This window comes from Prinia subflava, chromosome 1 (assembly GCF_021018805.1).
Source record: "Prinia subflava isolate CZ2003 ecotype Zambia chromosome 1, Cam_Psub_1.2, whole genome shotgun sequence".
Taxonomy (NCBI): Eukaryota; Metazoa; Chordata; class Aves; order Passeriformes; family Cisticolidae; genus Prinia; species Prinia subflava.
This window is the reverse complement of record NC_086247.1, coordinates 106,871,298-106,895,248: the sequence shown is the minus strand read 5'-3', so window position 1 is coordinate 106,895,248 and position 23,951 is coordinate 106,871,298. Positions and strand designations below refer to the sequence as shown.

At 37.1% G+C, this 23,951-nt stretch overlaps 1 protein-coding gene across 1 annotated transcript in view; it reads left to right on the top strand.

The window, feature by feature from the left end:
- The window catches only part of SEPTIN7 (septin 7), a gene marked incomplete at its 5' end in the record, with an annotated part of 64,144 nt that overhangs the window by 27,176 nt on the left and 13,017 nt on the right, over window positions 1-23,951 (top strand). The window contains 6 exons of the mRNA XM_063390218.1: window positions 9,941-10,047; window positions 16,001-16,101; window positions 16,703-16,837; window positions 19,763-19,880; window positions 21,606-21,698; window positions 22,999-23,095. Coding sequence (XP_063246288.1) covers window positions 9,941-10,047; window positions 16,001-16,101; window positions 16,703-16,837; window positions 19,763-19,880; window positions 21,606-21,698; window positions 22,999-23,095 — 651 coding nt within the window. The remainder of the gene's footprint in view (window positions 1-9,940; window positions 10,048-16,000; window positions 16,102-16,702; window positions 16,838-19,762; window positions 19,881-21,605; window positions 21,699-22,998; window positions 23,096-23,951) is intronic.

The following is a 23,951-nucleotide window of genomic DNA, read 5'->3' as shown; positions in this document are numbered from 1 at the left end:
AAGTTTAACTTTGTTTCCTTTTTTTTTTTTTAAGTCTCATTACTAAAATGACTATTTCAGGCAAAATGTGTATCTGATGTATCATTTTGGACAAAAACACTTGAATAGGAATATGATAATTGCTCAAATGAATTTTTAAAAGCGGCACATGAGGCGTGGGAAGATTTTTGCTAAGTGACAGCAACATTAGACTTCTTCAATTCAGATTTTGAAGTTTGTATAAAACAAAAATGCATAGTACTGTCAAGCTGGTATCCTTGCATACTAATTTAAAGAATTAGAAATTGATAGACTGTTTCATGTCCTTCTAGCCCTATAGAGGCAAATAACTTTGAAATCCACAGTGAAATTCAACCTTAGGGTAGCATAAATATTGAAATAAAAGATGAGATGAAACTGTGATGTTTTGTATTAAAAAGCTTAATTTAGAGGGATACCATTGCATTGTAGTGGAGAGGAAATAGCAAGATTTTTTTTTTTTTTAGGTTTTGGAGGTATACACTGCTGCAAAAAGTGTGAAATATATATGAAGTTGCTAACTTTGAGGAAATTGACTGTTGACAAGTATTTGTTCACCACTTTTCTGCTACATCAGTGCCAGGCAGAGCAGAAAACAATACCTGCAACTTAGCAGGCATTGAGACAGAAAAGAGCGTGTCAGATTTTCACTTCCTTAGATGTTAGGGGTTTTTTTGCATTTTGACTGAATGATTTAAGAATTTATGTGAAAAAATACTTTAAGAATTATGTTTTGTATCTCTTTTGACTAAACTCATTGTGTATCATCCTCACCCTCTGTAAAGGACAGGCCCGTGACTTACCAGATTCAGCATCCTTGGCTCTGGGCTGTGTCCTCTGTATCTGGCAGGAGTTCCAGGAGTCTTGGTCTGCCTCCTGTGTCTGTCCTTCAGACTCATTCACTGCAGAACGTAGCAAACACTCTAGACAGGTCTTAGGATATGACCTTATAGGACCTATCCGTTTTCCTTTCCACTTTGTAAATGGATGCTTCTGTTGGCTACAAAAGCAGCTCAGTTTTCTTCTTAGTCATTATTAGAAAACTGAACAGTGGTGGCAGCAATTTGGAAACAATGGCTTAGCACTTAAGCAAAACAGTTGTTACCATATTAAAAAGGGTGTAGTTTTTACTACACAAGCTTATTCCAACCTTCCTCACTCTTTCTTAGAGCTAAAATACCCATTTTTACAAATCCAGTGGAGGCTGTCTTATGGAAACAAAAGCACATTTTACCAAGGTTGCTTAAAAGTGGCATCAGTGTATCCAAGAGAGCACATCTCTGTGATCCTCTTGCTCCTTGGCTGGCTAACACCAGGTCAAAGCAGCAGAATTATCCTAACTTGCAAACAACATTGCCCTAATTTCTTGTTCCTTATTGCCACGAAAATCATATCACTGTGGTGAATTTTGAGAATTCTGTCTAGCTATATGTGTCTTCCTCTTGCCACTTCTGCCAGTTAAGGGGTTTGTCATAACATAGTTTCCTGCTATAAAAAGTGCTTCCGAGGATATTAAAGAGGGAAGGTATAAGGTATTGAAAGAAATTTTTACTACCACAAGAAATGTCCTAAGTTAAGTCAACTGACAAAGTTTTGTGGTTTTGCTTAATAGCAGAGTGTCCCATGTGGGATATTTTGAGAGCACTCAATATACTTCCAGTAGCTTTTATTCTGTTCTAGTGTAAAATTTCAAAGGAAGAGCTGATGAAGTGTTGAGTAAGTCAATCTAAGTGTTCTTTGTACTCTTCTATAGATAGTCATTAGGTTCCATGTAAGTAAAAATCATTTTGATTTTTGTCCTGAAATTTTCTGTGATACTCATGCCTTGGATGTATCAGTTGGATGGTTTTTTGAGGAAGATGCTGCCTAAAGTACTCCATCTTTCTCTCCTTTTGCTCAAGTTGATGAGTAGAGCTTCTTATTCTTGAGTTGCATGCATGGCACACTGTCTGAGATGTTGACCCTGTAATCTGTACCAAGGGTTTTAGTCTTAAAGATTAAGTAAACCCCATCACTGTTATTTTTTCATTAGCATTTTAATAGCGGTGTCAGTTTTGTTTCTGTCCAAGTAATTAAAGAGCCTACTGTGATAGTCTGTGATCTCTGTTCATTAATATACCTTTCATTCTTTAGTCAGCAAATGTTAGCAATTATGTGCTAGAAATGCTGTACAATTGGTTGTCAGCAGTAATGTAGAGATGACAAATTTCATGTTCCTAATAATCTTTCCCTCTTCTTTTTTTTAATAATTCATGTAATCAGGGAATTCAATTCTATTTATCCCTTTATTTGCCTCCAGAGAGTAAGTCCAGCTCTGCAGCTTCTCTAGATGTATAATTCTTTCAGAGCAGGCAGTGGTGGTCTCAGATGTTTGCATTCTTGCCTTAAAAAGAGCATCCAGCTTTATCATTTTACACAACAGTTTCTGTTCTTCTTGCTTTGATTTTTGAAGGTGTTTTTTGTTGTTGTTGGGTTTTTTGGTTTTGGTTTTGTTTTTTTCTTGTGAAGGCTCTTAATTTTGGCTTTGTGAAAACCTGTGGAAATTGAAGGTGTATCCTGGTTATGAGGTTTCACTGTAGAAGATTTGTTCTGGATTTCTGCAGATTCTGTCATTTCCAGTTGAATTCTTTAACCCAGTTATTTCACAGAGAGCTTGTGCATTCAGGCTTTCCATGTAGGTCAGTTTTGACAACTTCTTGTTGCTTGTATGTCTCTAAAGCTGCGTTGCAGTGTGACTACAGCTTAATCAGACATTGGAGTTTTATTTCACCTAACACAGAAAAAAAGCAAGGTAAGCTTTGGCAAGCCTGGACTGCAGCATCTAGTGGTGGGCTTGTAATTCTGAAGCTCAGATTGTTGCATTTCATCTGTTCTTGGTACTAGATATAAGTGGACCAATGCCATGGAGTGTTTTTTGTCATCTGCAATAATGTTGAATAACTAAAAGTGAAGAGAAACTTGTGGTTTTGGTTCCTTGGTTTTACTGAACTGCAACTTTTTGTCCAAAATGCTGAAAGATTGCTTCCCGTGCCTCATGTTAAATTGGGTAATATGTACTATTTTAAATGGCTACTTCAAAAGCAGACACGCTGTTTATCAGGAGTAAAGCCTGTATATGCAATTAGAGGAAATTCCACTTTCTTCAGGAAGTGCCACAAATTCTTTGACTTGTGAATTGTTGGTGATTCTTTTGTGACAGAGGTCTAGTTTTAAATGCAGATTTTTACACTTACCCTTATTTCCAAAAAGAGAGGAGAGTATTTCACTTAGCTCATCTGTCTGGTGTCATCTCCCCCTCATTTTCCCATCCTGAAGCCCTATGTATCCTAGTTTGCTGGATTGTTTCTTGCCTCTCATAGGCTGCGTTGTGAATTCTAGTGCAAGAGTTGGAGTGGGAGTAGGGGACCATTTCTCTTTGCGGAAGCCAAAATTTCACCTGTGAAATTAAACCAGTTTCATGGCAGTTTTAATCTGTCAGTTGTAGAAAGCTAGACCTGCTTCTGATTTGAGGGGAAAACAATAGTACTTGGAAAATGCAATGTAGAATCTGTTGCAGTAGTCTTCTGATGTATTTCCTCTCCCTGCTAATGGCTTTTCTGAATTATTTAAATGTTGTCTGTGACAACGATATGCCAAGAGTCTGCCCTCAGTTATTGCACTTTAAATTCTGCTCTAAGAAAATTGATTAAATTGTCTTACTGTATCCTGAATGCTGAAATTACGTTGGTGTTGATGCAGTTGCTGACAGGCAGAAATTAATTTATGGCTGCTAGACTTCCCTGTTGCTCTGTTTTGCTAGGAGCATCTCTGTGGCTCTAACATATGTTGCTTCCATAATTTATGCTTCACATTCAAATTGTGAAATGGTGGAGCTTTGGGTTTCTTCCGCTTATAAATGTCTATAAAAGGCAGAGTTGATCCTTTGCAAGATTTCACATGACACCATCCTAAATAGCAAAGTGGATATGAGGCAGCAGGATGATCCTGCTCCCATCCTCCTTCTGATGGATTTCATTTGGATGTTCTTACATGTTTATTGGAATGTTGGTTTGTATTTTCCTGGAGACAGGAAAAGCTTCTAGAAAAGCTTTTAAAATCAGACTTGAAATTAAAAGCATCTTGTAGTCTCCATTTTTGTGGTTGTCTATAATGACATGGCAGAACATCATTCCCCCTCGGCAAGAGGATGGTTCCATCAATACCACTCGCCGTAGCTGAGGCTCTCTGATTATTCATGTAGCTTCCCTTCTGTATGAAAGCAAAAACCTGCACATTACAGTGCCATCAAAGCCATTGCACGTTTGCATAAAGCTGCAGGTGCTGTCATGTACGTAACCTGTGAATTGTACAAGGATGAAAGAAGATGAAATGCATTATTTTTTATGCCTTCTGACAAGCTTTTTACTCTTCTTTGAGTCATCAGCATCAAACTAATGGGATTACATTTTAAGCAAAAACTGTCACAATAATTAGAATTTAGAAAATGGAAAAATTCCATGAAAAACTTGCTCACCAGCTAAAAATAAAGTATGCTTTGATGTAAACATCCTGTATAAGTAGGTTGTGGAGAAGTACAGCATTTTCCTGTTGAATTTGATCCCCTTGTAATAACTCTTTGTGGCTGTGAAATGTGCTATCAAATGCACTTCATCACAGAAGAAATGTATTGCTTCATATCTTCATTCTGAAAAAGCAGTGAAGCAGCTGCAGCTTATGCTTGACTATATCAAGGAACTCTAAATGTCTACATTTAGTACAGATATCTACTTAAAATACAATGGAAGCTTCCAAAAACCCTGTGCAATTTGTAGAAACCTGGTTACCACGGGATTTACTGGTGGCTTGTCTCTAATGAGGTACAAGTCCCTCTGGGATGAGTTACCTTCTCTCAAGCATAAGAATTAGCAGTTAAGGCATCTTTTGAATCTGCAGTTCTTGCTGTGTCTGGTTTATAGAGAGAGTGACAGAGAGACTAGACCATCTTCTTGGTGATGATACATGAAGCAAATCACTTTGAGCAATTTACCTGAAGTCTTGGTTTGCAGTGCTGCAAAGCATTTTTCTTGCTGGTGGGTGGTTCCTTGGCAGATGGTAGTCCCACCTGGAGCTTGGGAAAGCAACTTGAAATTCCTAAGTGCACTTGTGGCGTGTTCCCAGTGATGCAGTTGACTGTCACAGGGCATAAGCATGAAATACTCTTTCATTGGTAGATAGCCAAGTAATTGTTAGTGAAGAGCAGAAAACTTCTGGGTATTTCTGCAAGAGCGACTTAAAATGAAGAGGTAGGAAGTCATGCAGAGAGCATGCTGACAATGTTCAAGATTGGTTACTCACCTTGGTCACTTGATATGTTTAATTGAGCTCTCACGTGAGGTCATAAATCTAAGAATGCAAGTCGTGCTTTTTTCAGGGCTTGAGTTTTAGAAAACAAGATCCTAAAACTACAGAAGAAAACCAATCTTGGATTTTCAGAATGATGTGGTATCCAGAAGATGTAGTGTGATGTATTATTGAGAGTGGCAATATATCAATGAGAAATGCAGTCTCCACCATAAGTTACAAATAAATCTGGAAGAAAGCTAGGTTGGACTGGACTTCTTGTCCATTTTTCTGATAGATATTTGAGTATGAATGGCAGAGGCTGGAAAGTTGGAGGGGGTTGGAAATGTACCACATTCTCAATGTGCCACAGCAATGAACAGTGAAAAAAGAATCATTAAGGGTAACAATTCACTTCTGTTATCACAGGGAGCAGATGCTGGCTGTTTGAGGCGTTTTGTAGTAGTAAAGTCCTAGCAAGAATTGATGGAAACAAGTTAGCTGTGAGTAGATTTTCTAACTATTATCACAGATTAGGATTTTTGGTTCATTTATGGGAAGGGATTTGGAAATTAAGGTAAAAGATTTATTTAGCTCATTTGAGCTAGCTACTTATTTTTTTACCTGAGCACTGCTTTCCCCCATTCACATGGATTGCACACCATTGTTCCCATTTTTTAATTGTTCATTTCCTTTACTTACTTGCTTTAGTACTATTCTGGAGACTTCCACAGCTTTCAAACAATCCCAGTGGTCTCCTCTGACCCTCAGATGTATGTTTGAGATACATATGCTTGAGATATAAAAGAGGAGACTGATTGTGATGTTTTTTCTTTTTTTTTCTTGGTCTCTTTTATGTTATAGCTAGTCTTATATGTGTAGGAAAAAAGGGAAGTACTTGATCAATGTTTTGTTCATAGAAGCAAAAATTTTGCTATCCAAGGTTAATTTAAAGTGATGTGCTATGGGCCATCTTTATAAAGATGCTAATGGTCAAGAGGTAATTGTTAAACCCAAGTGTATAAGAAGAGTTCCACTACTTGTACAGCCATTTAGAAATTTATGGACTTGAGAAGAGTTGAAACTTTTGCTAGTCCTGTACGGGCTTACGAAAGGTCTTCCTTCACTACAGTATGTTAGTAAAAGTATGTGCTTATTTTCACCAACAAGAGTGCCCAGCTCCATGTGTTTGAATGTGGCTATAAAAATAGCTTGATAAAATGTTAACATTTGGAAACACTAAGTTGCTGATAAACATGAGATGCAAAATAATAAAGAAAACAAACAATATTCAGAAGAACTTGAAGCCTATGTGAAATATTCAGTGGGAGAGCAAGGGCAAGGAAAAGCAGTACCTGGATACCAGAAATAATTAACCTTTTGGATTCAAAATAAATGTTTCCTTTTTTTTTTTTTTTTAAACAAATTTCTAAAAATTGTTCACTCTAAATTAGGCACCTAGGTCTAACCGCATCATAATTCATTAAGTGATTTGAAGTTTTTGCTGTTGAAAAGGTTCTATTACATTGCATCCTTTTGCCAGTTCACGCAATGGTCAAAAGGCAGAATCTCATCAGAAGTGCTTACTGAAAGTGAGAAGATGCATTTTATTTAGGATGTATCTTTGTTTCTGTAAAGGCAAATAAAATTTCATTTGTTTTCCCTTCTCCCTTGTGGTTGTATTAGTCATATTCATAGCCTGCTGCATCCGTGGAATCGGATTTCCCAGCCTTTTCAGCAGGCAATCCTTTTAGGTAATTTTGGGAAGGACAGAGGGTTTTGTTTGGCTTTGGAGTTAAGGGTATTTTGTGTGTGTTTGTTTGGGGGATTTGCGGGGGTTGTTTTGGTTGGCTTTTTTTTTTTTTCCCTTACCATATTTCTAATGAAGATCAGAATATTTTAGTGTGTCCAGAAAGGCTGCTAGAATGTTCAGTAACAGTTGATCTCTCTAATTCTGCTTTCACTATAGTTATCAGAGAAACTCTTTTTTTTATTACAGTGGAAGCAGCATGACTTCCTATAGTACAATATTAAATGTCCCAGTTAGAGTTTTTGCCTACCGTTTCGGTGCAGTTGTTTCATTTGATATGATAGCCTGCTATGGTCTAAGGCACAACTGCATCCAGGACTGGTGCTTTGATGCAGACTCCTACATGTAATACCTCAATTACTGGTAGCAGATAAGCAGTTTAAACTGTTATAATCTGCACTGGCTGATTAAAGTTAGCGTGGTGGGTAAGGATATCTGGGATGCTGGGCACCTTTGGGAACAAGATTGAGTGTAAATGTCCTTAGCATACTTTCTTTTCACTAATTTCAGCTCAAAATTGTTTTCACATTCTTGTGGCTGTAAGGTGGGGGGTGAAGGGTGAGGAGGGGAACAAACCTCAGATCTCTCAGGGTGTAATGCTTCAGCAGAACTGGGACTGCTTGGTATGGAGTGCCACAACTGCCCAAGCCATATAGGGCAAACTGCTGGTTTTCCATCACAGTCTTTTGAAGCTGAAAATCTCACTTCCCTATGTTGAATTTCAGTGACAACTTGACAGGCAATCACTTTCAGAAGTGGCTGTTCTAAGTGTTTTTCACCTGAAATTAATAGAAGGGAAAAGAAGGGGCAATCCTTTTTGTATGCTGAAGTAAAATCTGATGTTGAAATCTTTCTTCAACACTCTAGTAGGGTACCTTTTGCAAGATTATGGTCAAGTTAAAAAGCAAAGGTCATTGTTAGGAATTGTACATTTCAAAATCAGAGCCACCCTCTTGAGGGCTTCAGTAGAGTGGATAAAAACCTTCAGTGTACCTGGAATGATGTGTATTGCTTCAGCAGGGTTGTGAGATGGAGGTTAAGCTTTAACTGGGATGTATCTATGGGATTGGAAAGTTGTGCATTTCAGAAGCTTCTTTCTGTTGCATAATTGGTGGGGAGCCCTCACGGCTGCAGCTGACCCTGTCCTTAAAGTCTTGCCAATGCAGAGTAGAAAACCTGTGTTCTTTATAACCACACTCGGAGGCACTGTGTTTACTGCATGGTCCTTAAGTGTCTCATGCATCTGAGCACGGAAAAAGGCAAAATCTGCAGGCAGTGATGAAATCTTGTCAGCAAGCATGTCCCTGCTGGCTTGCATAAACCTGTCCTGGTGGGGTTAGTGCTCATTGCTATCTTGACACCATCCCTTGAGTGTCTCCCTTTTCCTTGGCTCCCGCAGCCCATCAGCCTGGCTGCGGGCAGCCGCTGCTCGGGTTAGCTCATGTCCGAGAGGGTGGGGTTTGAAGAACAAGCGCTACTGAGAGCGCAGACAGCCGGCAAGAGCTCTGGTTGCAGTGTTCATCAGCTGCTAATCCGTTTACAGTGTAGCTAATGAGATTGCTCTGCTCGGTGCTGCAGACACTGTGCTACAGCACTGTAATCGAGATGGCTGCTGTGTATGAGCCAGCTCGTGTAGGAAACACGGATACCTATTACAGGGGAGACAGTTCCTGACTGCTTTCTGTTATGTAACTCTCTTGCATTAACCCAGGACATTTATCTCAAGACAGGGTTGGAAGTTTTCTCAGTTCAGTCTCTAAATCAACACAATATTTGTTGGGACTGGAGTGATTAGTGCTTTAGTTAAGTTTTACCTTTCAATTATGGGCCCAGTTCAGCTCATTTTCCTCCCTCAATGAAAGTACATAGTTTGCCCTGAAATTGGTTAGCTTGAAAGCAAATTTCTCGGTGTCTATCTTTGTTAAGGTCAGTGTACTGACAGACTGCATATGAAACTTAAACAGAAAGAAAGCAACTTTTTTTATATACCTTCTTCCTTAGTTCTCTTGCTGTGTGAATTGTTGTGTTCAAGTAGTTTCTTAACAAAAACAAAAAAACTAAGCAAAACACTTTTCTTTTAAAATACAGTAATAGGTAGTTGATCTGAAATTCTTGCTCTTGTCTCTGTAGAGCTGTAAATGGAGGGTGATCTTTGCTGCGGGCTGTTTGTCTGTAGTTTCTCCAGATTCTTTAGCAAGGCTGACCTATTATTGCTCACAAACAAATTACCAAAAAAACCCCAAATAAAATCCAGCCCCCTTCTGTGCCCCAACAACAACAAAATTCCCAGGCAAACCATGTGGTTTGAAACTTCATCTTATCTCTCATGGCTTTAATAGTTACAGCAAACTAATCTCAGTCTTTCTCCCTCCACCCCCCACTCCCAACCCTGCTTTTTTCCCTCCCTGATAATAAAGACTCTCAAATAAATAATATTTGAAATAAAGAAGATGACTTAATCTGCTTTGACATTATAATGATTTATACCAGGAAGATAGCTTGTATATAAAATTTCGTGTAATATCATCTTGGTGTGTTGTAATGGGAGCAATGGACAAAAGTGCTGAATGCACTCACTATGATCAGAAAAAATAATGTCTACAGAGCCCAACAGTGGCAGTTTGATTTGAAAGGTTTTCCTTGAAATTGGAAAAGATGATAGACACTGAAAGTCTTAGAGGTCAATACATGTTTTCAGATACTATGTTTAAAGAACTTGTGAAATGTAGGTCTGAATGTTTATATATGATGTGATATTCTGCATTTTACTGAAACTGTTTTGTTTTCTTCTAGGTGAATCTGGACTGGGAAAATCAACATTAATCAACTCATTATTCTTAACAGAATTGTATTCCCCAGAGTATCCAGGTCCTTCACACAGAATTAAAAAGACCGTACAGGTATGTCTGGGGAAAAAAGGTACAGCCTGAATATTGTAACTTCAAATTTAGTAACGTAAGGTGATGTACAGTTGTCACATAAGCACCTGAGTTTCAAGATAAATTCAGTCATGATATGAACCACTAAGACATATTCAGTGTGTCTTTCAGTGTATCTGAACAACAAAACTTTCAGATTCTCAAACCTGTAGCCTGTAGAAATGTGGGAGCCCTGAACTGTTTTGTGTTTTGCCTGTAGATTTAAAAACACATATATTTGAAATTTTTGGAAATGTATTGTTTATTATCAATTAAAATAATTAATAAATCTGTAGAAATACATAGATGTGCAGTAAAACCTGTCTGTTTAAGGCAGACTTTGAGAGACCAGATATTAAAGGATTTGACAGAAATGCAGGGACCTGGGTGTAAAAGTATCTGTGAGTCTTCTGCAAGCTGTATCCTTCTTGGTACCTTGTTTATCTGTTAAAAGTTGTTATTCTGACACATCAGGGACTAGGGTGATCCTGCCTAAGGCAGCAGACTTAGGCAAAGACAATGTTCCTACAAGTGCATGATGCTACTGAAATATTTAGTCAAAGACTGGAAATTGATCCATCTGTTTTGTGTAATAACTTGCTACTGATCAATTATATTTTCTCTCTAGAAAACATGTTTTCTGTATTATAAAAAGATTATTAAAAATAACAGTTGCCTAATGCAAAGAAATAATGATGCTATGGGTAGTTTAGGAAATCATTGTGTTTGTGAGGTACTTTGTGCCTACACAGCTGAGCAGCTGAATAAGGATGCCTGGGCTCTGCTTACCTCTCTTGATGTGCACTTGCTTAAGACTTTGGTGAAGATAGGTTGTGATAATCCAACTTTGTACAGGTGAGGACCAAGGGTGCTCACCATTGCTGCTGTTGCCCAACAGAGTTCCTCCAGCTGCAAAATTCAACTGTGACTGAAGTGACTGGGCAATTACAGAGGTGTCATAAAGTGATGAAACCCTGTGTTGAGTTAGGAGGGGATGCAAGCTGCAAAATAGAAGCTGTACAATAGAGTGCATTTTTTCTCATTGGAATGAAGTAATTAAGCTCCAGTGCCATGAACCACTGTCCTTACTGTTTTGTGGGACCTCAGAGGTTTTTTTGGTTAGGGTTTTGGGTAAAACATTTATTAATCCAATGTCAGAACACAGAATAATTACCATAGTAGAAGGAAAAAGTTAGTTATTATGTCCATATTGAGAAGTTTAAATTGCATTGCTTATCAGTTAGCTCAACATTAAAGCTTGAATGCTATTACAAAATTAATTCATTTCAGAACGTCAATTTTTCTTAATTGGAGGAAAGCTGCTGAACATCCAGAGTTTGATTAACAATATATTAATCGTTTCTAAGCTTTATTCATATCTATTAAGTTATTTTATCAGTTTAATGTGAAACCATAGTGACTGACAAAGTGGACTTCAAAGCTTGTTATCAAGGGCATCAGATCATTATTTGAATAAGGGTTGAGCTTACCTATTTCAAAGAGATATTAAGTGGGATGGAGGAGGTGTGCAAAGATATACTGTCATGTTATATAGTTATTACTGAGCCAATCAGTGACTGTTGGAAAACCAAATAGATGGGTGACTTTTTTTATTGGAAGAGTGATGTAGCATGATTTCATTACTGATGGTTACATTTTAGTTTAGCAGAAGCTAAACCAATTCAGGTTATGTTCATTGATTTTTAGTTTAAATAACAGTGGGATGGATTCCCTGTCATTGGAAGATTTTTGGTTTTTCAATTGGGAAAAATCTTTGGAAGAATTTGTATACAAGCTAACAAGAAAAAACCCCAAACCAAGACAAGTTATCTTTCAAAGGTAACTCACTCCCACTCTAGTTGAAGGTGCATCAGTGTAAGAAAAAATAATACAAACTTCTGTGTGGAATTTCTGGAATTTGAGTTAAGTACTTTCATCTGTTAGGTGGCAAGATTAGATGATCCATTGTTCATTCTGACCACCAAGGGTGATTTGATTTGTATTGACTTACTGGTTTAAGAAAAGGACACATACCTTTCAGAAAAACTCATTTAATGATTTTTTTTTCCTATATAAAAATAAGAAAGAATAGGGAGGAAAAAAGGGATTGAACAGAGCTCAGGCTGAAAATCCATTGCATTTTCTTCTTAATTCCACTGTGTGGGCTGAAGCTTGAGGCCAAGAGCTTGCCAAAACTATTTTCAATAGTGAATTGGGGTCTGACATGATTTAGAAAATAATATGGTGGGAATGAAATAAATTTAAATACTGTCTTCCCCTCTAGAAACTACTGTTTACTTTTATCTAATAAGTACTTTTTTTTTAGTGTACTTGCAATGCAGCTTTGCTTTCAGTTCCTAGGCATGCATGAAAACTCAGAGTAGCATTTTAAGAAAGGAACTGAAACGATCTTATTCATTATCACTGTAATTGAGGATAAAATTGTTTCCCTCTACAAGCTTGAAAATCGTTTGTGGTAGCAGCTATGTATATGATGTGGAGGTGTTTTCTGTCAAATATTAAAGAATGAAGCAGTGAGAATTGCTGTTTGGATCCACTGGATTTGTACTGTTTGGCAGTGAAAACCTTTCTAAGTTGAGGATTGATGAAACACTTTTGTAGGGTAGGGATGAGAGAAACCTCCTCACCTGAGCATCCTCAAATCTTGGTTGTAACAATCACCTGTTCTTATATGGTGGGAACAACTTATTGATGAGGAATTGTGTAAGAGGCTCTTGCATAGATAAACATAAACTGTGGTTTGGGCTTGAAAACCATGGCAGTTTTCGAGTTGTTTTGTGAGGCAGGTCCTCTGCATTAATCTCAGAAGATGCACAAAAATGGTTGAATGAGTGATTTGGTGTCAGATGAATTCAAAGTAAACATACTCAGAAATGAGAGGGTATTAAATGTGTTTTCTCTGATCATTATCTGACTGCCTTAAATGCAGGATGGCAAAGGCATGTTTCATCCAATAAAAGGCAGTCGAGCTGTAACAAGCACCAAGTGACGAACGCTGTGTAGTAGCTGCCAAGGAGACCCGTGTGACCCAGCTGACTGGAGTGCATGGGAAAAGGGCTGCTTGGAGGAGGCTTTTCTTAAAAAGTCTTAAATTCCAAGACTTGAACTAATGTTTTCCATGAATCCTTTGGGAATGCTTGTAAATCAGATGATGTGATGCAGTTGGATGCTTAACTGTGAATGACACTAGTTTACAGTGATTTTCTGGCTGTTCTCCAGATGTTGCTGCTTTCTGTGCCTTTGACCATGTATGGACACATGCATTTAGGTTAGAAAAACACAACTTTGCAGAGGCTTTGTGGCAGGGTCCTCATCTACTGTAGAATCTACTGCTTACAATATAGCCTGGATATGGTCTGATTGTCCACAGCACAGTGTAGGACATTTAATTCATCAGCTAATGTTTCTTGTTCTGTAGGTTTGTGAAAACCCTACTCTGATAGCAAGATACCTACATGAATTTATGGAAAGTAAGAAGAAAAATTAAATCCTCACTACCCAGTAATCTGTTAGCACTTTGCAGAGATTCAGTTGCTGCAGACCATTTTTCAGAAGGTGACTTCACAAATTCAGCCACACTTAGATTTTACAAGCATACAGAATCAGGGAAAATGTTTGGCATGACATTTCTGAGGACCTCCTGACCTTTCTTTTCCTTTGTTATAAACATATGTTCAAAATAATGTTTTATTAATTGCTTCTTTTGTAAAAGCATTCCACCACGAGCCCATAATAATTTAATGGTTCTTGCTGGGAATTTTTGTGCTGGAGAATAAAGCTGATACCTTGTAGCTCTTGGCAAGAGTACATCTCTTAACATTATCATCTCTAGTATTTTGCAAGTGTTGTGGGTTTCTTATACTTGCAGAGAGCTTGGTAATAGGAGGCCCGTGTGATCACTTTATTCAAGATAGCCAAAAGAATGCAAGGAATCATAAGTTAATCTCTTGTGTGCTAAAGCTTGTGAGTAGTAAACTCTTGGCTGAGTTGACTGTGACGGGGGATTACTGTCTTGCGTTCTGGTATCAATTGTGTACAATAACATTTCTTGATAGAACTCTTGAGGGTGGGAGGAAATACACTCACCATAATTAGAAGATACATTTCTAAAGCAGTGCATGTATTCCTAGATTCTCACAGCTTTCAGTTCCACACTTTTAGAAGAGTGAGAGTTGTATAGTTTGTGAAAGAGTAACTAGGTGGTGGCTTAGGCTGATGTGTGTACAGTTTTGGTTGATTAATTTCAATCCCTGTTTTTTTACACATTCCTAACCTTGCAGTAAGGCTTGTTCATGTTGGAGTTGGAATTTGGTGGTCTTGAAGTCTAGTCCAACCCGGATAGTTCTGTGACTAGTATCCTGGCACCCATTAACTCTTTGAGAACTAGCAGCAAAGGGGACTGATCCAACTTGGGTAGGATCTCTACTGATGAGTAGATAAAAACAGCATCCTGCATACTCAGAGATTAAATATGAAGCTTTCTTTGTAGGTAGTTACTGTTTTCTGTGGTTCCTGATATTCTCTTCGGAATTGGAATCAATGTTTCATTTGTGGAAGAGGGATTTAGATTGACCTTCTGCAGTGTTAATTTATCTTGTGGATTTACATTGCATCACATACATAAGCAGTGATTGCAGAGTGTTTGCAACAATGTTCAGGTGTGGCTGTGAGAGTCTGTTTCACTTACATAACAATTATGGATGTGCAAGAAGCATTAATATGATATTTCTCAAATCTTGACCTGGTCAACAGACCATCCAGCTAGGGTTTATTATAAATAGAGCTTCCTTTTCTCTCCCTAGTCAGGGTTTGTGAGGCTTAAGAAATGTTAAGCAATAAGCACCTAGGTGGCATCACCTTGAGTCTGCCAGCTCTCGTGTGGTTCTGGATAAATGGCTTACATGGCTCATTTCTGGAATCCATACTAGAAAACAGGGTCACTAGTAACTTTTAATAGGAATTGTTTTAAAATCAGGGAAAAAAGGGATGATTAAACATCTGAGCAATCGGAAAGAAGCCAACATGACTCATTTCATAGTGCTTTGCATCTCACTGATAAGTCACTGGTGTACAGCACTTTCTCAGGCAGATGGACCTAGCATTGGCAATAGCAATAATTACTGAAATATTAGTAGGAAGAAGGGGGTAGCAGTCCATGCTGCTTCACCTAGATCTTCTCTGTCCTGACGTGCTTAATCTGTTTGATGATAGGTTCACTGCAAGCTGCTTGAGCTGTGCTGTGGATGGGTGGTCACAACTGGAGGCATCAACCCCCACGCCCAGATCTTGCATCATTCCTTGTGCTGATGCAGTTGCCTTCTGAGGCTGGTTTCCATCAGTGACTTGAGCTAACAGGAACCCAATCCATTACAGTCACATGAGGTCTAGCTCAGCAGATTGCAGCCAGATTGTATTACTTTTCAATATAATTCTGTTTGTAATAGGAAACCATCACTTTGTGATTCCATTCCCAACCATTATACTAGCTGAAGAATAAATATATTCTTAAAAATACATTAACAGGACTAGAAGTGTCTGAGGTGCTTGCGGGGCGAATTAGTTTTGAAAAGTGTCATTTTCTTTGAAGTGACCAAAGTTTGCAACTTTATCAAGTTTAATGCCTGCTTAAGGTTTTTCCTGTTTAATCGGGAATTTAAATATTAAGATATTTCATATACTTAGAGGATTCTTTTATCACTGACTTTATTTAAATAATGACCTTTTTCTTTAAAAAAAATATTAATTATTGTAAAATTATTAGGATTTTATAAGCAAAACACAGACACGGTGTACCTTTGAAGCAGAAAAGTTACCAGTTCTTTGTCAGACTTCCTATTCATTAAATTCTTTTCCCGATGTTTACAATAGGTGACTAAACTACTAAAACTTTAATCTTACTGTATTCATTTTACAGGTTGAGCAGTCAAAAGTTTTAATCAAAGAGGGTGGTGTTCAGTTACTACTTACAATAGTTGACACACCAGGATTTGGAGATGCTGTGGATAATAGTAATTGGTAAGACATTCTTTGTATGTTCTCCCATGGTAATTCTGCATTGCATTTTGTGTGTGTGAGATGTAATACCTTGTGACATATTTTAAAATGCAGGCTCCAATACTCAGTTAAAATATTAACACTTTTAAACACTTGATGTAGCTGAAAACTTCTAACTGCTGTAATTGCAAGTACCTTTATAACTTGATTGAAGCACTGTCAGCCTTTTCCATTAAACTGAACGGTGCATTTGGCTCTTTACACACACATGCAGCGTGCAGAACCATCTTCTGTGCTGTCACAAGATGTGATCAGTGAAGCATATTTCTTTAGCTGCTGTTCTTAAGTATTCTGTTTAATGCTTTCACAATAAAGGTGATTGTGTTTGAAAGGTTTTTTCAGTGGACTCACACATTGTATCTTCAGAACTATGGAACTCAATTTTAGGTTGAGGAGTTGGTCAATTGCAGTGTTAAGTATCTTAATTAAGGAAAAAAAAATGAAAAGCAAAAAAACCCCACTCCAAGTTGTGGGGAAATTGTGAAGTCTATTTCTTAGCAAAACCAGGGTTTTTTATGTAAATTATGTAACTTACAGGTTTTTATTCATGTAATCTCTGCAGCTGGCAGCCAGTTATTGACTACATTGACAGTAAATTTGAGGACTACCTGAATGCAGAATCTCGAGTGAACAGACGCCAGATGCCAGATAACAGAGTTCAGTGTTGTTTATACTTCATTGCTCCTTCAGGACATGGGTTTGTATTAGTGTGTCTTATGTTTTTGTTCTCTCTCATCTCAGATAAATATCCAAATTTGTCAAGCTAAGTTCCAAATTGGATTTTCTTAAAGGCCTGCAGATCATGCCTAATTTCAATGATGAGTTTACTTTGGCTTGTCAAACACTAGCAAGCCAAACACCAGAAAATATGATTGCACATTAATTGCATTACAAGAGAAATAGAATTCTAGCAATGAAAGATACAAAGGTGTTCACAAGTGCCAGGTTTGTTTGTGATCATTATGTCTTTAGGTCACATTAGGAGAAACTGATTGACATGGAAAGCAACGGGATCTCTCCTTTCCATTCTTCCTCCCTCCCATTAATGTAAATTGAAGACAGGAAGTTTCATGCATCCTTGTAAGCATGCCATAATTCACTTGGTGTGTAGTATTTTGTCTAGTGCAAATTCCAGTATAGGTATTGCAGATTTTTTTCAGTTATTATGTTATCTTCCACCCCTGCTTAGTTTTTACTTGATCAGACTTCTATCTAGTGGTAGACAGGGAGAACTGCATTTCTAGGGTGTATTAGGTACAGATTAACTATCTGGAATTGGTTATGTATCTTTTTATCATGGTATCATGATTAAATTTGTCAGAGACTCTTGAGTTAAACCTTCAAAACCAGAAGGAGGCAAAGATAAGTATAAGCCTATTCTATTGTGTAGGTCAAAAGTAGTAAAACCTGTTGAAAAGAGTGATGAAGGCATTTAAAGAGTATTCCTCAGGCAGTAAAAAATGCCAGCTATTATACTTAGCTTCTGTAGCTAGAATTGGAATGGGTCTAATAATTTTGAACTTTACAGATACTTCCAAATATGGAAAGAAATGTCAGAGGGTGGAGTTTTTCTTGTGTAGACTTGCCTTTATTAAGCATTTTGTTGTTGTTCAACAGGGACCTTTGTAATGCCAGTTTTGCTCAACATACATGTCAGTTTCAAATGCAAATACTTGAATTCTTGACATACTGTTTTACTAGTGTGCAAAATCCAAAATGTAATTTAAATAAAGGGAAGATGATTCCTTGTCAGTCATTTCTGAGCTAATTTTCAGATTCTTCAAAAAATGTCTTCCCTCCACACTCCCATGTCTGTTAGAACTTCCTGAATCAGCGGGAAGGTATGAATTGTTTGTAAGGAAAAAGAAATGTTTCTGATGAATTAAGATTTGGTCACTCAGTTTGAGAGGCTAAAAGCTGTAAAAGTATATTTCTTGTACAGATATTTCATGTTATTTTTAGGGGAGAAGAAGGTGTAAAATTATGCTAGGTTTGCATACTGTTTTTCAATTCCTGGAATAAATACTTAGAATTGTCATCTGAGTAAGGAAGTTAATGAAGAAAATTGGTGCTGCTTTTAGCATTCATTTCCTCTTTTAAGATGCTCCCCTCTGAAAGGACAGAGCTCACTTCCTACCTGGTTTTTGTGGTGATGCAGTCTTTGCTCCCATTTCCTGTGCAGACAGCAGCACATCTAACCCACCAAGTAGTGTCCTCTTCACTCCTAAAGCGTGATTATATTTACATTGAATTAAACCACTTGTAGGTGAAATTACTTGTCCATTTAATACATTTGTAAAAGCCTGCTTTAGAAATTTAGAAATCAAGAAAACCCAACAGTTAAAGTCCTTCCATTTAATGCATCCCACCATTCTTAGCTAGTATTCCTATAAACACCTGAAATTATTGAATGGGTTTCTGTGGAAGTAAGGGGAGAGAGTGGAGGGGCAGGAGAAACCCTTCCAGGTAAGTGAGATGGGGTGATGATGGAATTCACTGTCTTTCTGAAAGTTTGGTATCTTTATGTAAAGCTTTCCTGATCCAGCCTCCACTATCAACTCTCAAGAGCTTAGGTGAAGAGACCTTGTGAACAACTCTGCTTTGGCAGCTGCTCTTCCACCCAGTGTTGCTGCCCTAGGTAGCTTTTTGAAGCAAGTAGAGGGAAGGTATAGTAAGGTGAATGGATAACCTAAAAAGTGCTTATAATATAGATGTACTTTAATGTTAGCTATTTAATGGACACATGGTGAGAACTAGTCAAATCAGTGACAGGTAGAAAATGTTACAATGAAGTTAAACATGTATTCTTTAACATTTTCGTCATTCTTTTATGTATGGTTTTCTGAAATTTCAGTACCAAATGAATCTGGTTTTAATGTTCCTAATACTAATTTGTTTTAGATGAAGAATAATCTTATTAAATCCTCTAAGTGAATCCTTTAAGCCTGACTATACTTGTTCTCATTAATGCATCGAAACCTCTCTAGTTTTACTTCTGGAAACAGGAAATACTGACCACTTTGATCCACAGACACTACACAGCCACCCTATACCCACATGATGGTTTAGTTTTTGTCACTGTCATCCATTCATAACTGTCTTCTTGTTTTACATACCAGTTCAGAGATGAGATATTTCTAATTCATTTGTACATAGGCTACAGAAGTTACCAACTTCAGAAATCTTAAGGTCTTAAAAGGTCTTCTACCTCACTCTCCAGAAAAAGCATACTGAGACATGGCTTTCAGAATCTGTAACTGTATGTGTGAACTGAGCATAATTCACAACTGTGAGCTCTTACCAGTCAGGCTTTAAGTGGTATTATCTTCCAGCTAATAACACAGACTTTACTACCTTCATAGGAGAGTTCTCGATCTCTTGCTTAAATGAGTGTACTTTCAGCAGAAGACTCATGACTACTAGTAATATTAATTTACCACTTATTCTTCTTGTGTTATACAATCTAGGGGATTTCCTGTAATAATTGCAGGTAGCCTTTTCATTTTGGGTCATCTGTCACTCATAAATCAGTGTCTTAAGATTAGTTGTCAGAACAAATCTCATCATTTGTACAATCTTATTTAATTAATATAAATTGCAAAGCTCTAATGCTGTGTTTCAGACTTAAGCCTTTGGATATAGAGTTTATGAAGCGCCTGCATGAAAAAGTGAATATCATTCCACTTATTGCCAAAGCAGATACACTTACACCTGAGGAATGCCAACAATTTAAAAAACAGGTGAGTTGAAAAATTAATATTTACAACATAGGATAATTGAGTAAGTTGATCCCTGTGGAAATGGTGAGATTTAACTTACATGCAAAGCTTAAACCCTGAAGCAATAACTTGAGACAGCAAAGCTAAGTAATTTATATCTCTAGATTTAATTATAATTCTTGGTGAAATAATCTTGTTTCTGTCCTTAGGGGAAGATGTTTTTAAGTATAGTATGTTTCTTGGCAAGTGAAATAATTCACTGCTGAGATAAAAATCAGTAAGGGAGGAAAGAAGCTTTCAAGATTTAGGTGCCAAACAGAAGTGTGTGAAAAAAAAGAAGGTATTCTACAGTATCACAGTGTTACTGATTGCACTGTGCTGTGCACTTCCATGTTGATACACTGTAATTATTAAAGATACCTCAGATGTTAGATGAGAATCAGTAAGCCTGTTCAGTGTTGGGTGTGGTAATGCATTTTAAAGAGGGTGAGATAAACCTAACATTGATACAACTGATATAATGTCTTTATATTTGTAAAATATATTTGCTGTGAGTGTCTACAAGTGGTTTATGTTTTATTTTCAGCTACACGATCAGAGTAGAACAGTTAAGCTTTGTAGTATCGTGTGAAGAGGACAAGGAGGACCCAGAACAAGACAGATATAAAGTTTGTTTTATCGAACTCTGTCCAGTTCTAGTTTAGAAGAACACAGAGTTCTGAAAAGAAGGTAGCATTAAGAGGTGTTATGTGTAAAATTCTTGGTTTAATTAGATAAGATTAAAAATTAGATTACAAAATGGAAGGAAAATGGTAGAACACAGAATATTTCTAAATATTTATGCAGCCTTATCAATGAGTGGATGTTAAATAGTGGAGACTTTCCCAAACCAAACTTTGAAAATAAGTCCTTGCATGATTTGGAAACTTAACTTCTCTTAAGACTTCAAACCTGTGTGCCAGAAATATTCCCCAGGGCTCTGCAGTACAGCTGTCAGCTAAATGGTCCAATATTTTTCCGTCCCAAAATTCTGCAAAACTAATCAGCTTGTTTTTAAAAATACCCTTCAGACAAATAGAGCATCAAAACAGGATAGCCGCTTTTTTGGTGACGCTCTCAGTTATTTTTAGATTTTCATTATTGCTTGCAAATGTTTTTCAACACTACTAACTGCTACAGTTAGTCCATCAGTCACAAGCTGTATTAAAATGGGCAGGTGATCCTGCTTCAAGCAACTGATGCTCAGGTATGCTAGAAACAGAAAAGGAGTGACAGCAGTAGCCATTGTGGGAACTCAAAGGGATAAAGTGTCCCTGCAATTATCTATTGAAATATCAGTTTTTTGTAAGGGACCCCATTGCAAGACGTGTCTGACAATTGGTTGTATTTGGTTTTACACCTATTTCTATGCAGGTAGAATTCCCATTAGAGTAAACCTCTTGTTTGTCCTGTTGTAGAAAACTGGTCTTAATTTTTACTGTCTTGTATTTGTGGTTAATATTCTGGTAGCTGGGAGGCTCTAGCTCTGATTGTGTCTTCTCTTGTCTAAGGAGACATGGTCATACTGTGAACCCTTTGGGGGTCACCTAAGGTGTTAAATATGTGCAAGTTTTATGTTATAATTTAAGTCACCTTAATCAAAAGATTTTACTTATTTAACAAAAGGAGGAGAATCAGACTGCAGCAAAAAAAGTCAGGCTGTTATAAAGTATGAAATCCTCAAACAAATAATAATTTTCTGTCTAGATAATGAAAGAAATCCAAGAACACAAAATTAAAATATATGAATTTCCAGAAACGGATGATGAAGAAGAAAATAAGATTGTTAAAAAGATAAAGGTAAACTTACTTTCTTTTGAAAATGTGTTTATGGAGGGGCAAGGGGGGATTGAGTTTGAAAAGCATTCTGTCATTAATGAAGAGCTCACCAAAATGTTCAGAAGATAGAAATCAGATGTAAAGCTGTCCTAAGGGTCAGCATTCCTTATCAGAAGCAATGAATGACATTATTAAGTCATCTGTCTAAATCCCTCAAAGGCTGAAATTCAGAATGAGAGCACTAGATCACATGCTCATTAATGAACTCTTAAAGATCACTTTTGAAAATTCATCCTTATACACCCTCTACTGCCTACCACCTTTTATATTATTATTATTATTATTGTTATTGTTATTGTTATTGTTATTGTTATTATTATTATTATTATTATTATTATTATTGATTCTGAGCTTTGAAGGAGGCAATGGTTGTCTTTCAGACAGAGGTGTGCAGTGGCATGAAGTATATGCATTACTGCTAATAGCTCTCAGGCTGATTGATATACTGAAACCTTAAAGACCTTAATGGAGATAAATGACTAAAGAAAATCAAAAGGACTGTCAGGCTATTGAAAGGCTTTTTCTTAGTTTACTCATGTTTTCAGTTTGTCCTTTCATGTTGGAGTCCATGTTGTGTATGTTTCTTGAGCCTTGCTTCTGTTTGTTCAATAGCTGTAACAGCTTCTAAGAGCTTTTAATTTTTTTTGTTACTGAGGAAATCTCCTAGGATAGATCAACACAAATAGGACAAAAAATGGAAGATATTCTGGGACTAAGCCAAGAGAGGAGCAGAATAAAAGCAAAGACAAAATTGAAAAATACTGGGCTTTGTACTCTGTCCCTTTCTGCCCCTTGAAGCTGCTTTTGGCTCCTTTGTTGCTTGTTACATTGGAGGCATTCTTGGTTCAGCTGAAAACAAGAACTTGACGTAGTTCTTTGCCAAACCTTTGAAAACTGGGTACAAGATCCAGTCAAAGTAACAGCCCTTGTAGCCAGTGGGTATGTGACTTGGTAAATAATTGTACAGTTGAGTAAATAGGAAATGGTTTGCCTCTTGCTTAGTTTACTGAGTAACATTAATGTCTGTTCCTTAACTATATTTGCAGAATCCAGCAGCATAAGGAATTCAGAAGGAGTGTGTGTATATACAAGTCATTAAACTGGGCAGAGGTCAATAAACATCATTATTCTTGCACTTTTGGCTTAGCTGCATTGCAGGGCTACAGCACTGACCTAGCTTATGTCAAGTTGATACATGGGCATGCTTTCAGTATCTTCTGGCAGCAGATTTTGATTTTTAAAGTCATACTTTATCTTGTAGGACCGTTTACCTCTTGCTGTGGTAGGTAGTAATACGATCATTGAAGTCAATGGCAAGAGAGTTAGAGGAAGGCAGTACCCATGGGGTGTTGCAGAAGGTAAGGCTTTCTTGTGATTTTTTTTTTAATCCATTTAAAACTTACTAGACGTGAGTCTGTATTTGAAATGTTTGAAATGCTTAATTTGAATGGTCTTTGGTCTAGAAATTAATTGAATATACCATATTATTCTGACAATATTGGAACAAGGTAAAGATTACGGCAACATGTAACTTTGCAAGCAGATTTCTGTTGAAGCCTCAGTAAGAAATTGTAAAACCTGTAATAATTTATTGCAGGTAATGATGTGGCTTAAATTACAGTTGTTTTCTAGCTTTTTTACCTTCTTTATCTAAAAACTCTGTATTAAATTCTTATTTCTAGAGCATTCACATTATAAACACTAATTTGATCAGTTCAATTGTCATAAATGCAAATTTTTCCAAAACATCTGAGTCTAACATTGCAGTGCTGGGGTTTAGCAACAGAAAGGTACCCAGAAATAAATAGAGTACTTTTCAATTTTTAAAGGTTTTTAAAAATGTGTTTAAAACTTGCTTTCTGCTGCTACAGAGACTTGGAAGATAACTGGATGTTCTTCTGGCAGCCATTTCTTGCGCTTTAATGCCATTCATATATTTCAAATGCCAAATGGCATGAGTTGCACCACGCTCTGTAGTAAAGAAGTCACTATTAGACTGATTTTCCATGAGCATTGAGTTTTTTCCTTTGGTGTGCATGTATTGAATAAAGAGAATAATTTTTCCTTCACTATTTCTGCCTTCCAAGGGCATTGGACTATAAATTGGATGCAGTGTAAAACAGACAAAAAAAAACAAACCCCAGCCAACAAGCAGTGTATGGACCAATACTTTAGAAAGGAATGCTGTAACACTTTGAAGTGCATGTCTGGCAG